This window comes from Callorhinchus milii, unplaced genomic scaffold (genome assembly GCF_018977255.1).
Source record: "Callorhinchus milii isolate IMCB2004 unplaced genomic scaffold, IMCB_Cmil_1.0 Scaffold19, whole genome shotgun sequence".
In the NCBI taxonomy this organism is placed as follows: domain Eukaryota; kingdom Metazoa; phylum Chordata; class Chondrichthyes; order Chimaeriformes; family Callorhinchidae; genus Callorhinchus; species Callorhinchus milii.
Genome location: NW_024704760.1, coordinates 8,973,851 through 8,988,864, shown reverse-complemented (window position 1 = coordinate 8,988,864; position 15,014 = coordinate 8,973,851). Strand labels below are relative to the sequence as shown.

Genomic DNA, 15,014 nt, shown 5'->3' with positions numbered 1-15,014 from the left:
GAGTGTTGCATAGACTCAAAAAAGCACAGGAGCATGCTCAGTCACCGCCACCACTCAGAAGCTTTCAGTTTTGAATTGTTCCAGGAGGCAGACCCAGGGCGCTGGGCTGAGATTCTCTCCAGATAAAGAAGGTTTTTATCGCGTCCATAGCATCAGCTTTTCTCCTTGTTTTTAGACCTTCACAGAACATGCTCTTTAATGTACGGACGCTAAAGATCCCATGGCATTATGATAATAATAATAATAATCCTTGTATTTGATGTCTTATCACATCTTCGAGATGTCTCAAAAAACTTCACAGAATATACTATAAAGTGAATTGACTGTATATTTTGTGGGCGAAAACGAGAACGGAGTTTCTCTCTCCTGGAGTCCTGGCCAACAGTCCCTCAAATAAAGTTGGTCATTTACTTTATGACTGTTTGCGGTGTCCGACACACACGGGAAACCATCAACATGTTTAAGAATCCATACCAGACTGAGATGCCACCTACCTGTCTGTAATGGAACGTTCACTCTCTCCTCGAAGAGAACAAATAACTGAAGCGGAGAAATAACAACAACAACTTGGATTTATATAGCTGAGCTAAAACCGCGAGTAACTGAGGTAGTGAGGTAGGCATCTCCAATACAAGAGTTAAATCCGACTATTGTTTCTCCACCGGCTTTCTCTCTACCTTCCTGATGATATGTAACTCCCACTTCCATAGTAATTCACAGCACAGAAAGTGTAGTCGTATGTGGAGCACAGACACCAGTTTAGCCGAATGGGCTGGTTCTGTGTGTAAATATAAAGATAAGGGTGGGAGAGAATGCTAGCTGTTTTAAATAGATTGCTGTTTTCTGTAACCCAGCCCATAGAGCGGGCTGGCACGGAGAACTCAGAGAGACATCACGGACAAGATAGGCAGAGTTACATGGAACATTACACACAGAACCAACCCATTCGGCTAAACTGGTGTCTGTGCTCCACATGCAACTGCACTCTCTGTGCTGTGAATTACTATGGAAATGGGAGTCACATATCATCAGGAACCTCAGTTACTTTCAATCTCAACACTTGATGATCCCATTCCTGCCTCAACTCACTCCTGTTGTTTTTCTCTTATCTGTCCAGTGTGTGTTCTTCAGCTGCACGGAGTGCGACAAATGGTACTAGATGAGTGAGATAGCGCGCAGAGAATCAGATTGTTCCATGTTAACACGAAAGAATCATGGAGAAAAGTCACCAATGAGATGACCTGTTACACCATACCTGACCGGCGCTTATGGCTGTTTACAAAAAGCCTGTCACTAGGTTCACAAGATTAGCTCAGATGAAGAAGACAGTTCGAAACAGCTGATCTCATCCCCCCAGAACATCCACACTACTTTCCTCTCTTCACGGTATTGAGCTGTTTTGCAAATGAATCCCAGTGACTTGGCCTCAACCACACTTCCTGGCAAACTGTTCACTTGTTAATTAAGCTTTGGGTAAAGAAATACTTCCTAGTATCTGTCCAGAAATTCCCCTTCACAACTCTAATCGTGTGTCTCTTGTTCTCCTGTCTAGTTGCTTCCGAGACGTGAATGATAGCGGGCGAGGGAGCAATACATCTAGAAGCTCAAAGGAATAAAAAGAATAAAATTAACCCATTCAGTCATCAGCAAGCTGCATGAACCCTCTCTTGTTTAATGTAAACAGAACAAGGGGTATTATGATCATTCGTTGTCAAGAGAGTGTGAGTGATCCTCACCAGAGTGAAACCGTTTCACCGAGCCTGTTGGTATAGCTCCAACACTGGCAATGTCACCCAGAGAAGCCCTGAGTGACTGGGGGTGGGAAGTGGAGAACGTCACCTACTCAGTGCACTAGGGGGCGCTCTTTTGACACTGTGTCTGTCTGACACGCATTGTCTGACTGGAGTGGAGGGAACGTAAAAGAGGCGAAACCTGAGTTTTCTTCTTGTCGGGTGGCCTGAATTGGGCAAATGTCCCAAATGTCAGCGTTCACGTCTCAGTCGCATGTCGATGAGAACAAAATCCATCGTAAAGAGATGGTTAAACAGGAAACATATGTTGCCTCCTCACCAGGGCTGAAAGCTCTCGTTGCATGTTCCAGTCTTCCCACGGTCATGCCCCCAGAAGAGTGAGGAGCGGGGTTTGCACACGGTGGGGGGGGTAGCCGTGTCAGTGTCTCGTTTTACGTGTTCCTTTTGAATGAATACCTTCAGGAAAAATATAGGTAACAGGATGTGTCCCTCCGGAGAGAGAGTGCGCATTCCATTATAATAATCATCGCTGGAATTTCCATGTGTAGGTGGGATGCATGGAAATCTCAGTTTGGTTGGGAGACTCATAAGCAACAGTGATGAGTTTCCGGATGCGTCAGACACCCGGCTGACCAAAGATAAGACCAAGTTGTGCTTGCCTCATGTCTGTAGATGGCAAAAACGAACTTGCCAGGGGAAACATTTCTCAAGGAAAGGTGACAAGTCATAGAGAGACTGAGCTGGCTCTCATCAAACAGAGCTTTTTCACTAAACTATATTAGAGTAGCGGTACAGAGCATTGATCTGGGTCATTAGAACGACTTGAGGGAATCATTGGTTACTGCAATTTGACCCATGAGTAAAACTTTCATTGAAGTTTATTCAGGAGTCACTAAGTTTTTGAAGTGACTGTCTGACCCTTTAATCTGCCTTCTTGTTAGCTTGGAGCCTCTTACTGGGCTGAACAAACAGAGCTGGGCAGATACAATCAGTGGGGAGCGACGTGGGGAAGGTGTTGCTTATTAACCATTGTCTCTTTGGGTTGCTGTAGATCTGAAACAGTGACGGGAGGCGATGGGAAGTGCTGGTCGGAGACCGAGCATGTTGCAGCAGAACAGACTTGCCTTTGAGGACAGTATAATGACCAACCTGGAGAAAGGGAACCAGCAGCCCAAGGGCCAGGAGTGGACATTGGTGCAGCCATCCAGTGCGCCTCCCACGCCCGAGAGGACACTGCCCGTCTACTTGTCCTACTTTGACATGTTACTCACTGAAGACTGTACGTGGCTATCTAAGGGACTTGCAGAGCGGCCGGAAATTGACCACGGCTTGAAGACTGAGCAGCAGAAAGAGCCAGAGCAATGCCCCATAGTGGACAGTCAGGAGATCTGTGTGCCCACCGAGCTGGACTATCAGAATGGCGTCCACCTGGAAGAGCGGTCTCTGGAGCAGGTTCAGACAATGGTGGTGGGGGAAGTACTCAAGGAGATAGAAACGGCTTGTAAGCTACTGAACATCGCAGCAGGTAATCATATCCAGTGTTATCAGAATGACCATGTTACTCTCTGTACTCTGTGAGCAAACTAATCCATTTAAACCAGTGGTGGCCAGCCCTTATGGTCGGCCAACAAAATAAATGTTCTTGATTGAACATTTCTTGATTTACGCCATAATATTCAATCAAGAAAAAAATGCTGATAGAACACAGACTTACCTAGACTGGGGGGATGGGGCGGGGGGGGTGCTCTTCTTGATGGCCCCACAGGCCACAGGTTGGTCACCACTGCTTTAAATCCTTTTTAACAATAACCAAATAGCACATTTTGAACACAATGCATTATTCTATTCTACGTGTCTGACACATGCAGAAACCCATCACCATGCTTAAGAGTATCCAATTCATAATGGGAGTTCCATGTTTTTCACCTAAACGTGGAAATTTCCCTGTGTCCGGAATGGAATGTGCATTCCTGGAGTGATGCATCCTGTTTACCCAATTCTGGAGAGTATTAGGCACAAGTTGGCAAAAGCCAAGGCATGGGGGATCCCAGAATGTGCGTGGGGTAACCGTTGGAGTCTAACCAACTAAAACTACATAGCTTGCCATTGAAAGAACTGTCTGGCAAGCTTCCCGCTGCTTGTCCAGCTAGGACCATCCTATCCATTAGGGCTTTGGCTTGCATGATTAACAGGAGTTGAGTGGGATGACTCCCTGCCCACAATAACTGGGCTGCCCTTCCAAGTCCTGCCGATGAGCCAAGCTGACTGTGTTGTCATCAGCAGTGTCCTGGAATACTGTGCAGTATGGGATAAAACATGCACTGTGGGTTGTGAGATGACATTTAACATTTTTCGCCCTAGTCAAGGCATTCATTTAATTGATTATAAGGTTAGGATTTTTATTTAAAATTTCCCTGACGGGTTGCCTGATCCTCACACAGTTAATGTGATGTCATGGAGACTGCGAGACTCTTCTAGGTTAATATAACGGTGAGCGGCACCACAGAATGTTCAAGGTTAATGTGACCAGGTCCAGCATAACAGAACGTTCTACAATGTGAAGTGTAAAGAAAACATGGTGATGGCCTGGATACGGGTTCTCTCTGTAAATGTGTCTTGAGCAGTTTGTATACAATGCAGTTAACTAGACCCATTACTGTACATCTTCTGCTTCCACATATACCGACATAGTGTGCTGCTGTCTGGTGCCCTGTTGTTGGAGAATATGTGCTGTCAGCCTGGCTCAGCCGCTCGCACTCTCATCTCGGGGTCTGAAGATTGTGGGTTCGGGCCCCGCGTCAGGGGTTGAGCTCACAGTGTAGACTGACACTCTAGGGCAGTGCTGGGGAAGTGCCGCATTGCAGAGGTGCACGTCCTTTGGCCTAGACATTAAACTGAGGTCCTGTCTGTCTGTTCAGGTGGACATCAAAGTCCCGACGTGCTGGCCAAGAATCCTCCAGTTACATTGATGATTCATGCTCCCTGCTTGTAGGACCTGACTTGTACATAAATGGACTGCTGCCTTTGCCTGTACAGTCACTACACATCACAGTAATTCTCTGCGAAGTGCTTTGAAACGTTAGAGAACTGGCTTCGGAACAATGTAAACTAAGGCTAATTCCTGGGGGCTGGGAGCTGGGAGCTTATGGACAGACCGCTGTTTGAAAGCTCCAGTGTTTTTAAAAATAATAATAATAATCCTTGCATTTGACACAGACAGGAGGATGGCACATCGGGAGGACATCAGGATTTGATGCAAAGCGTAGTGACTGTGCGTTCTGTAGGCGAATGATAAAGCTAAAGTTTGCTTCTCCCTGAGGAAATCCCTGAAACCCCAAACAATGTGCAGAGAAAGATCCCATCTCTTCTGTTTGATCTTGGGAAGAATTTAGTTTAAAACTGCCGTATGCGCGGAGCTCCGTGGCCCTAGTGGGGGTTTGTGTCCTGAAACAGTCTGTAGAGAAATTATAAAAATTGGAGGTAGTGACATCACTAAACAGCGGCCTTTATTTCTCCTAGTTTTGTTGGTCAGAGACACAGTGGTCAGGACATTAAAGGTTCCACGGGTCAGTGATGTCCCAATGCTTAATGGTTTTGTCCACACCTCCTCCCTCCCTCCCTCCCTTCCTCACTCCCTGACTCCGACTCTTTGCGCCTTTTGGTCTCATAATTTCAGATCCTGCCAATAGAATTTCAGAAAACTCTTCAAATCAATCTTCAGTTTGAAGCCGTTACCGGCAAAAACCCTTCCAGAATAGGACCGAAATGGAGATTTCCTGAAAGTGCTTTTGATGGCTCAGGCTCTGAATGGTTACATCCAGTCAAGATTTTTTTTTGTTATCAAGTCTAACCTGCCCCAGCCTTATCAAGCCCACTAGTGGCGTTGATAAGGCTGGGGCAGGTTAGACTAGATAACAAAAAAATCCTGGACTTTGAAAAGTGACAGTGTTTACTGCAGGCGGGCAGAATGGCTTTCAGAGGCTCGTAAGCTTGTTCAGTGTCACAAATGTCCCTAATCCCTGTTCTCCAGGGACAGATGGCAAGCAAAGAATGACTCTGTTTTCTTCGATGCTCAGAAATCCAGCCCAACCCTTCATCAAATTCCAATCTGTTTACAACAGTAACAAGGGGGTGGGGGAAGGGGGGGAAAGCACCGTGTGAAGCAATCATTTCCTGGTGTGAATAGGCAATGTGTTGCTCTTATCCTCCCCAATGGCTGACACAGTCAGTCTGTTACCCCCACCTTTCCCTTAACCCCCCTCCAGTGTTTCTTAGCCTATGGGTCAGGAGAACGCCAGAGTTATGAAATTCCGCTTAGTTTTAGCCTGCGAGACGCTTTGTCTTCTAACCTAACATCGCACAGAACTGTGGCATACTCTTCAATTCAATTCTAATTAGGACACCAGTTTTCTTTTCAGAAAAGTCTCACATCAGAGAATGTGAACTCACAATCTACGCTGCCGCTCCAGTGCAGTCCTGGGGGAGGGCTGCTGCATTGTTGAAGGTGCCGTCCTTTGAATGAAACACTTAACCGAGGCCCTGTCTGTACTTGTTCAGATGGACGTTAAAGATTCTGTGGCATCATTGGAAAAAGGAAGTTTCTCTTTCCTCGTGGCCTGGCCAACAATCCCCCAGATAAAATTGATCGTTCATTTAATGGCTGTTTGCAGGACATTTCTATGTTCAAAACTGGCTGAGGTGTTCCCTACAAATACGGTCACTACACTTTACAAACATACACAGAATCCTGTGCTTTGCTTTCTGAATGTGAAAGGTTGATATCAAGGATTATTACTATTTATTAAGATTGAGCCACCAAATTCTTATAATCTTTGCATTTAGTATAGCACCTTATCACATCATCAAGATGTATCAAAATGCTTCACAGGATATACTATAAAATGTAGTGACTGTGTATTTTGTGGGCGAGACGCAGCAGTCAGTTTGCACACAGCAGTGTCCCACAAACAACCACGGAGTGAGTGACCAATTTTTAATTTGAGACTGAATTGGAAAAAATTCCAATCTGCATCAATCAGCAATTGTTAAGACAAAACAATCTCACTGGATGAGACCACAGGGAGTTTTGGGACAGTAAAGGGTAACAATGATAAAATATTACTGAACAAGGATTTGAGAGGTCACAGACACGCCTCACTTCAAGCTCAGAACCTCAATGACTCCTCTGTATGTGTATATGTATGTGCGTGTGTATGTATGTATGTGTGTATGTATGAATGTATGTATTTGTGTGTATGTATGCGCGTATGTGTGCATGCGCGCGTGTGTGTGTGTGGATGTGTGAGCATGTGGTGGGGAGGAACTTTTCAATTCTGCACACACGCACATCCATGTAGGTCTCCCCACAGCAAGGCTGAGGCAGGTTAGACTTGGCCCCACTCACCTGCCCTATTGTTGTCCATGGGCTCTGAGCGCTTGCTGGAGTTCTTGGGAGGCAAATAAAAATACCGAATTACATTTATACAGCGCCTTTCACATCAGGAGGATGTCCCAGGGCCAAATCAGGGATTTGGACCCGAGTTGGGAGTCGGGATCAGGGAGCATGGAGGGCGGGGAGGGTAGGGGTAGGAGGGTGGCCAAAGCATGGTTGAAGAGGAGGGTCTTGAGATGCGCCTTGAAGGAGGCAAGGGAGGGAGCGAGGCAAAGGGAATGTTGGATGGAGTTCCAAATGGTGGGGGTGGAGAGGCTGAAGGTCAAATTAGTTGTCATGTTAGCCTACAATGTGCACAGTCACTACGTTTAGCCCACAAAATATACAGCCAATTCACTTTACAGTATATTCTGTGAAGTGCTTTGAGACGTCTCGAAGACGTGATAAGGTGCTGTATCAAATGCAAGGATAATTATTATTCAGCAAAAATTCCATGAAACTATTTGAGATGTTCTCCTGATGCGAAAGGCCCAAATTACATTTAAGGGTTATTATTATTATCTTTTTCACAGACACTGTAAAAACCCAAATTCCTCCTTTCTCTCTGAACTTGATCCATGAACGATCTCAGGAAATAGTCAGTCTTTAATATGATAATAACCTCCCATTTGATGCAGTGTCTATACTGTCAAAACTTCTCAGAGGTTTCTGTAAAGTGTAGTGACTGTATTTTGTAGGTGAATATGGCAGCCAATTTGCATATAGCATATGTCCCACAAACAGCTGTCAAGTGAGTGACTGTTGGCCAGGACACCAGGAGAAACTCCCTTCTCTTTTCGAATAGTGCCACAGGTCTTTAGTGCCCACATGAACATGGGACCTCAGTTTGTCTCATCTGAAAGACAGAGGCTCTGATGGGAGGTGCGTGTGTGGTGGTGGGGGGTGATGGTGATGGTTGGGGCAGTAGGTGTTCTCATAGGTTGGACGATGAGCTTGCAGTGTTCAAACCCAGATGTGAGAGTGCTGCCAACTGAGCCGAACTGACACCTATTGACCACAGCTTCCATCAGTCTGGATCTTTACAGCCAATGGCAAGTGATGAAACGCTTATTATTTGAGCTGCACTATCTGAGAACAGAAAGCAATGAGGTTGGGCTGACCTTGAGCTCAGTGTACTAAATCTGGCCATTGCTCTTAAAAGCATAATAGCAGAATATTTTTCCCAAAGTAAGTGTTTTATTTACTGATTGTGCATTGCTATGGGCCATTGTCTCCAGTACATGTGCCAATACGCCATCATTCATCAAATTTAAAGGGACACTGTCACCCAACCGGGGAGACTGTGGCTGCGCTCAGCTTTTGGAAGAACAGCTGATGTGAAAAGACTGGGCTGGTGGTTGAAGCCAGGACACTGGGACTCAATTAAGAGTCAGCTTGATGCTGTGATGTATGTGGGTGGGTGGGTGGGTAGGGACGGGACAGGGGTTGAGCCTCATTACAGGGGAGGGCATAATGTTGGTTACAAGTGCAACTCACGGGCTCTGAACGTTTGCCACTTTGCCCACATTAGCATCTGTCTTTCTCATGTATGTATATATGTATTATATATCTATTATATATATTGTCAATCTGTTACATAGGTTTAAAGTATTCCTGATGTGCTTTATTGAAGGGGTGAGGCTTTGTTCCACATCGCTCCACACGACACACATTCTAGTAATCAGGCTTCCAATATATCACAATGGCACAGGAAGGCTTCAGACAATATTACACAAATCAGGGTTATATCTGCACATTCCTGACAAGTTGACTTGTGCCCTGACACTGTCACCGTCCCCATCCCCAACGCTGCTGTGCAAGTCAGTACAAGTCCTTCAAATGAGATGCAAATCTGAGGTCCCATCTGCTTCGTTCTTGGGATTATCTAATTGCCATCCTAATCCCAAATAGATAAACACATGTAGAGATATACTACAAGATCTTTCTCCTCCCCCTTGTGTGCTATGCCTCTCCACGAATTAAAAAGTCCTGTAGCTCAGTGGTTAGAGCACTCGCTTTGCAAGTGAGACACCCGAGTTCAATTCCAGGCAGAGGGCGAAACCTTGGGCAAGTTTCCTTACTCCACACAGAGCCTAATAATAATCCCTCCAAAACCAAAAACAATAATAAATTGGTCATTTTCAATCCACGACTGTTTGTGGGACACTGCTGTGTGCAATTGGCTGCCGCGTTCTGCCCACAAATATATGGTCAATTCACTGTACAGCATATTTGTGAAGCACTTTGAGACGTCTAGAAGATGCGAAAAGCGCTATATCAAATGCAAGGATTATTATTAAGTCCTTCTGAACCTCTCCTTTGATTCCCAAAGTCACCTCACCCTCTCCCTGACCAGCGGAAAGAACTTCTCACCATTAATTCTCTCAAACTCTTTCATTCTCTTCATGACCTCTAGTGTTCAATCTTGAGTGACGCACCTTGTGGTGATAAATGATGATGCTTGAAGGATTTAGAGCAATAGGCTGATTTAGGAGCAATGGTTTGGCCCATTGAATCTGTGTCATCATCACACAGTCTACAAAACACTCCCTCTTCTAATCCCATTTCCTGTCTTCTCGCTTTAACCTTAAAGGAATGTTGCACATCCCTCAGTGAAATTAGGCCCTTCAGAACCAAATGGACAGTGGGGTATCATACACATCTACAAGCCAATGCTGTGACTAAACATGTCCCCTGGTCTATGTTGTAACCATGGTAAGACAAAAAGACAGATTTAGTGGCCGTGCCAGTGGTCGACAATAGAAACTCTCTGAGGGTGATGGGGAGAAGCCAAGTAAAATCACTGGGACTTGGTTGACCATGGACTGGGCTGTAATCCTGAGCCACTGTTTGGAGAATGGACAGCAGGTTGCAAGAATATCGTTGTATTCCTCTCATCCCAAAGGATTTTTTTTGGTTAAAAAAAAGTCACTGATCATCACACTCTCACACCCTGGAGTGAATTTTTTACCAATTAGCTCTCCAATTCTCTGACATAATCCATCGCCACTGTTCCCTGGCTCATCCATTCCACACGCTCTCTACTCCGTGTAAAGCAATAACAATAATCATTCTAGCATTTGATAAAGCACCTTATTACATTGTCCCAACCATCTCAAAGCACTTCACAGGATTTACTGTACAATGTAGTGACTGTGTATTTATTAGGCGAATGCAGCCAATCAGATACAGCTGTGAGTTCAGATGGAACTTTTTCACACAGAGGCGAGTGAGAGTGTCTTACATGATACACTTAAATACAGTATATTGATGTATTTTGCTTCAACTCACTGTCGGCTGATAAGGTTAAAGCAAAACCATCAATGTATTTAAGGGAAAACTTGAAGCATACATTAGGGAAAAAGCAATTAAGGGAGAGAGGTATAGGCAAGATGGAGGCTCATGTGCAGTATAGAGATTCCCAGTGGCCTTTTTCCACAAGCAGTAATGAGAACGACTAATTTTATCTAAAGTATTCTTGGTCTTATAAATAGGGGTTTTGGAGTATAGAAACCAAAGTGGCAATGCTAAACATATATACAGGGTAACCGAAAATTCATGATATGTACCCTGTTGTCTAAAAAAAATTATAATTTCTTTATGACATTATAATGGTATCACAACGTTTTGGTCACCCTGTACATTGTTAGTTAGACCACAGCTAGAACATTATGTCCAGTATTGGTCACCTCACTTTAGGAAAGACGTCAAGCTGATAAAGGGGGTGCAGAGGAGATTTACTCTGATGATACCAGGAATGAGTGGTTTGTCCTATGAGCGGAGACGGGAGGAACTGGGACTTTTTCTGAGGCAACAATTTAAGACACTGTAGTTAGTTACTAATGAGCAATTGAGCAGGAGAAATGTTTTCACGTACAGAGTAGTCAGGATAAGGAATCAAAAGTGAACTAGATAAATATAGATAAATGGGACTGAAAGGATTGCAGCACAGATACAATGGGCCGAATGGACTACACCTGTAAACGTCTATGGTTCTACGGATTGTTGGCCAGGACCAATAGGAACTCCCTTTCCAAGCAATGCCACAGGATATTTAACGTCCGCCATGCAGGCGGTCGGAACCTCGGTTTCATCTGAAGGACAGAATCTCTGACCATTCAGCACTTCATTCTCTCCTGTGCTGTACTGCAGTGTCAGCCTGGACTATCAGCTCAAAGCCCCTTGTGAGCCTTGAAGCCACAACCTTGTGACTCAGAAACATTGTACCATGTGATTCGCAATGTGTGATACTGGACTATACCATAAACTAATAATTCTTATATATGGTACTGTGCCTTTCTTGTCAGGAGGACATCCCAAAGCATTTCATTGGATATACTTAAATTGTGATGTCTGTGTTTGGGGTGAACTTGGTAACCAATTTGTCTGCAGCAATGTCCTGCAAACAGCTATGGAGTGAGTGACCAATTTTATCTGGGGAATTGTTGGCCAGAATATCAGGAGAGAGAAACTCCCTTGTCTTTTTGAATAGTAAACAGACAGAGGAACCTCAGTTTAATGTCTCCTCCGAAGGATGGCACTGGAGTGTTATCTTAGACTATATGATTCCAAGTCCTGGCATGGAGACAAGAGCTATCAATTGTGCCCAGGCTGACACCACATGCATAGGTGACAAATAATCTGGCTCAATGACACAGGAGCTACATTTTGACATGGACTTTGGAGATTCATTCTAGGAGAAAGCTGCAAGTCGTGACTATGTCCCGAACTACCTATGCACTGTATCTCATAATAACATAATGGGTTAAAGTACATAGGGAGTTCAGGACATATGTGCATGCGACCACCAGGAAGGTGGAAGGCGAACTAGATGGACCTTGGTCTTTTGTTTTTGTCCAGTATTTCTTATGTTCTTATGTGACGGACCCAACAGCTGTGTGACTGGGTGCAGCTGTGGCAGATGTGCAGGCTGTGCCCTTGAGACAGCCAGCTGTGAGGTGGGAAGCCTCTCCTGCTCACCGCGTTGCTCTGCTTGATTTCAGACCCGATGGAGTGGGGAGTGGGCAATGTTCAGAAATGGATCCTATGGACTGAACACCAATACCGGCTCCCGCAGATCGGCAAGTCCTTCCAGGAGCTGAGTGGCAAGGACCTGTGCTCCATGTCCGAGGAGGAGTTTCGGCAGCGTTCCCCAGTGTGTGGGGACATTCTCTATGCACACCTGGACATCTGGAAGTCTGGTATGTTCATGACTGGACCTCAGTCTGCTCCCTCCCCAGGCTTCCTCTAACAATGCTGTTACACACAGAATCATAGAATCTTACAGCACAGAAGGAGGCCATTCAACCCATCATGCCTGTGCCGGCACTTTGGAAGAGCCACCCAATCAGTCCCACTCCCCCACTCTTTTCCCATATCCTTGCAAACTTTTCCTCTTCAAGTACCTATCCAATTCCCTTTTGAAAATTGTCGTTGAATCTGTGTCCACTGCCTCCTTCAGGCAGTGCGTTCCAGACCGTAACAAAAAATGTAAAAAATATATCACATGCCGTATTTTAGAGCCCAAATCAGCAGATTGAAGACGGGCAGTTTGAACTTGGTTTGAGAGGGAAGGGGAGTGGGAGGCAGGGTTGGGGGGAGAGGGATGTTGTTTGTGAGATTTAGGAAAAGTGACAAGCAGAGCGGTGACCACTAACCCCTCCGCCCTCCTCTCCTCTTACAGCCGCTTGGATGAAGGAAAAGACGTGTCCTGGAGACAGCAGATATAATGGTAACACGCTCCTCTCCACCGCTGCACCGGCCGGCTGTATGTAAACCTCTCTTTATACAGTATTGCTGCATGTTTCTGAAATGAGTTTAATCCGCGCACACTCACACTCACACGCTTGTAACTCACCCACACACATACACGCACTCACACTGTTGGTGAGGCTGGGACAGACAGACAGACAGACGTACTCACTCACAGACAGATGGATATTGTCCTGACACTCTGAGAGTTCCCCGTGCCTCAGACACTCGGTTTGATTGATGTCTGGTTTCCTCTCTGTCTGCCCATCGGTCTATCCGTCTGGCTGCCCATCTGGCTTCCTGTATCATTCACACCTGAGTGATTTACACTTGCCCTGGTTTCTGAGCATCTCAGAACGTGTGCGTGAGCCATGGTCACTGCTGAGACACCAGTCTGCCCCAGGCCAATGCTCGGCTACAGTTGGTCACTGGGAGGTGCCCAGAGTAACTGAGTTACTCAATGCGAGATCCCACACACTGAGCCTATGCTGCAGACCCCTGAGTGGCCTGGATCATGGTTAATGCCATTTCACTGCCCTCCTCGCCTACAACAACACACAGTTACTACTCTTTACAATAAATCCCATGAAGGGCTTTGAGACGTTTGATGGATGTGATAAAGCGTGGGATCAAATAAGAATAATTATTATTATTGTCATTATATTTGTATAAGTGTATGTTTGCTGACGGAGAGTTGAGGAGGGTGAGTGAGGCCAGCGCTGACGGGGTTTGTGTGTCTCAGGCGCTGACGAGGGCTGGATGGACACAGAGGCTGACTCCTCCTGCTCCGGGCAGCCCATCCACCTCTGGCAATTCCTGAAGGAGCTTTTACTGAAGCCACACAGCTATGGACGCTTTATCCGCTGGCTAAACAAAGAAAAAGGTCAGTGCTCTGGGTGTCAAGGGGCTGAGCCAGGGTTAGGGTTGAGAGGAGGTGGGGGGGGGGTTGAATACGATTTGTGTTCCCAGGGCCTTCGGTAGCTGGAGATTTTTCAATTGATTTTGGGCTCCTTGGCCTTAATCAACATATTGGGAAAAAAATTTTGGAACAAAAATATGGAGGCCTGTAGCTTGGTGGTTAGGACACTCACTCCGCAAGTGAGAGGACCTGGGTTCGATTCCTAGGCAGGGTGAAACGCTGGGCAAGTTTCCTTACTCCGCACACCTGCCTCTGTTTACCTAGCAGCAAGTAAGAATTATTTTTTGAAGATATTATTACCTCCGGAAAAGCAATCTGCCTCAGTGTAACAGCCACGTGGGCCTCAGTGTAACAGTTCCTCTCTGAGTCGGCCTGTTTGCTCCTCTCTCCCGACAGGAATATTTAAGATTGAGGACTCGGCGCAGGTTGCCCGGTTGTGGGGGATCCGGAAAAACCGTCCGGCCATGAACTATGATAAGCTGAGCCGCTCGATCAGGCAATACTACAAGAAGGGAATCATCCGCAAGCCCGACGTCTCACAGCGCCTGGTTTACCAGTTTGTGCACCCGGTGTGAGAGAGAGGAGAGCGGCAACGAGCAGAGACTCACACGCACTGTGGCCTTCACATCACATCCTCGGCCCTCGGTCAGGCCCTCCACCTCCCTGCCCCTGGCCTCCCCTCTCTCCCCACGCGCCCCAGCCCACCCAACCCCGCCCCTGGTTTGCCCCCTCCCCCAGCTCTGCCCTCTCCCCAGGCCCCATGGTCTGTCCTCCCCCATCCCCTCCCTCAGGCTTGCCCTCCCCCCCAGACCCTCCCAAGGTCCATCCCCCCCAGCCCTGCCATTCCTCCCCCTAGGCCTTTCCAGGAGAATTGTTTCTGGTAGCCATCTGGGGGGACTAACCAGTCATGAAGCTTGGCTGCCCACAAAAATCCCTTACTGATCGGAGCTCTGTGATCCCACGGACACTTCACGCCTTTATTTGTTTTAGCTCATTTGATAGTTAGTTGCCCCTGAGGGATAATTCAGTAGCCGAGGGCCACATAATGGCGGTGAATTCTGGCCCTGGTCTTTTCTCTGCCTTTCATGGCATCAAAATGTGAAGATAGAATGTCCATCATCCATCTTGGCCACCCTGGACATGGGGGGGAGGAGAGGGGGGT

General features: G+C 46.3%; 1 protein-coding gene across 2 annotated transcripts in view; it reads left to right on the top strand.

Moving 5' to 3' along the window:
- Nucleotides 1-14,536, top strand: part of LOC103179064 (SAM pointed domain-containing Ets transcription factor) — a 31,709-nt gene extending 17,173 nt beyond the window's left edge. Inside the window, exons 2-6 of one of the 2 annotated variants that reach the window (XM_007894144.2) lie at nucleotides 2,803-3,276; nucleotides 12,186-12,383; nucleotides 12,866-12,949; nucleotides 13,676-13,816; nucleotides 14,249-14,536. In XM_007894144.2, the coding sequence (XP_007892335.1) occupies nucleotides 2,826-3,276; nucleotides 12,186-12,383; nucleotides 12,866-12,949; nucleotides 13,676-13,816; nucleotides 14,249-14,427 (1,053 nt within the window). In that variant the 5' untranslated portion in view covers nucleotides 2,803-2,825 and the 3' untranslated portion in view covers nucleotides 14,428-14,536. The remainder of the gene's footprint in view (nucleotides 1-2,802; nucleotides 3,277-12,185; nucleotides 12,384-12,865; nucleotides 12,950-13,675; nucleotides 13,817-14,248) is intronic. The other variant, XM_007894145.2, reaches the window with a different exon arrangement.
- The last annotated feature ends 478 nt before the right edge of the window (nucleotides 14,537-15,014 follow it).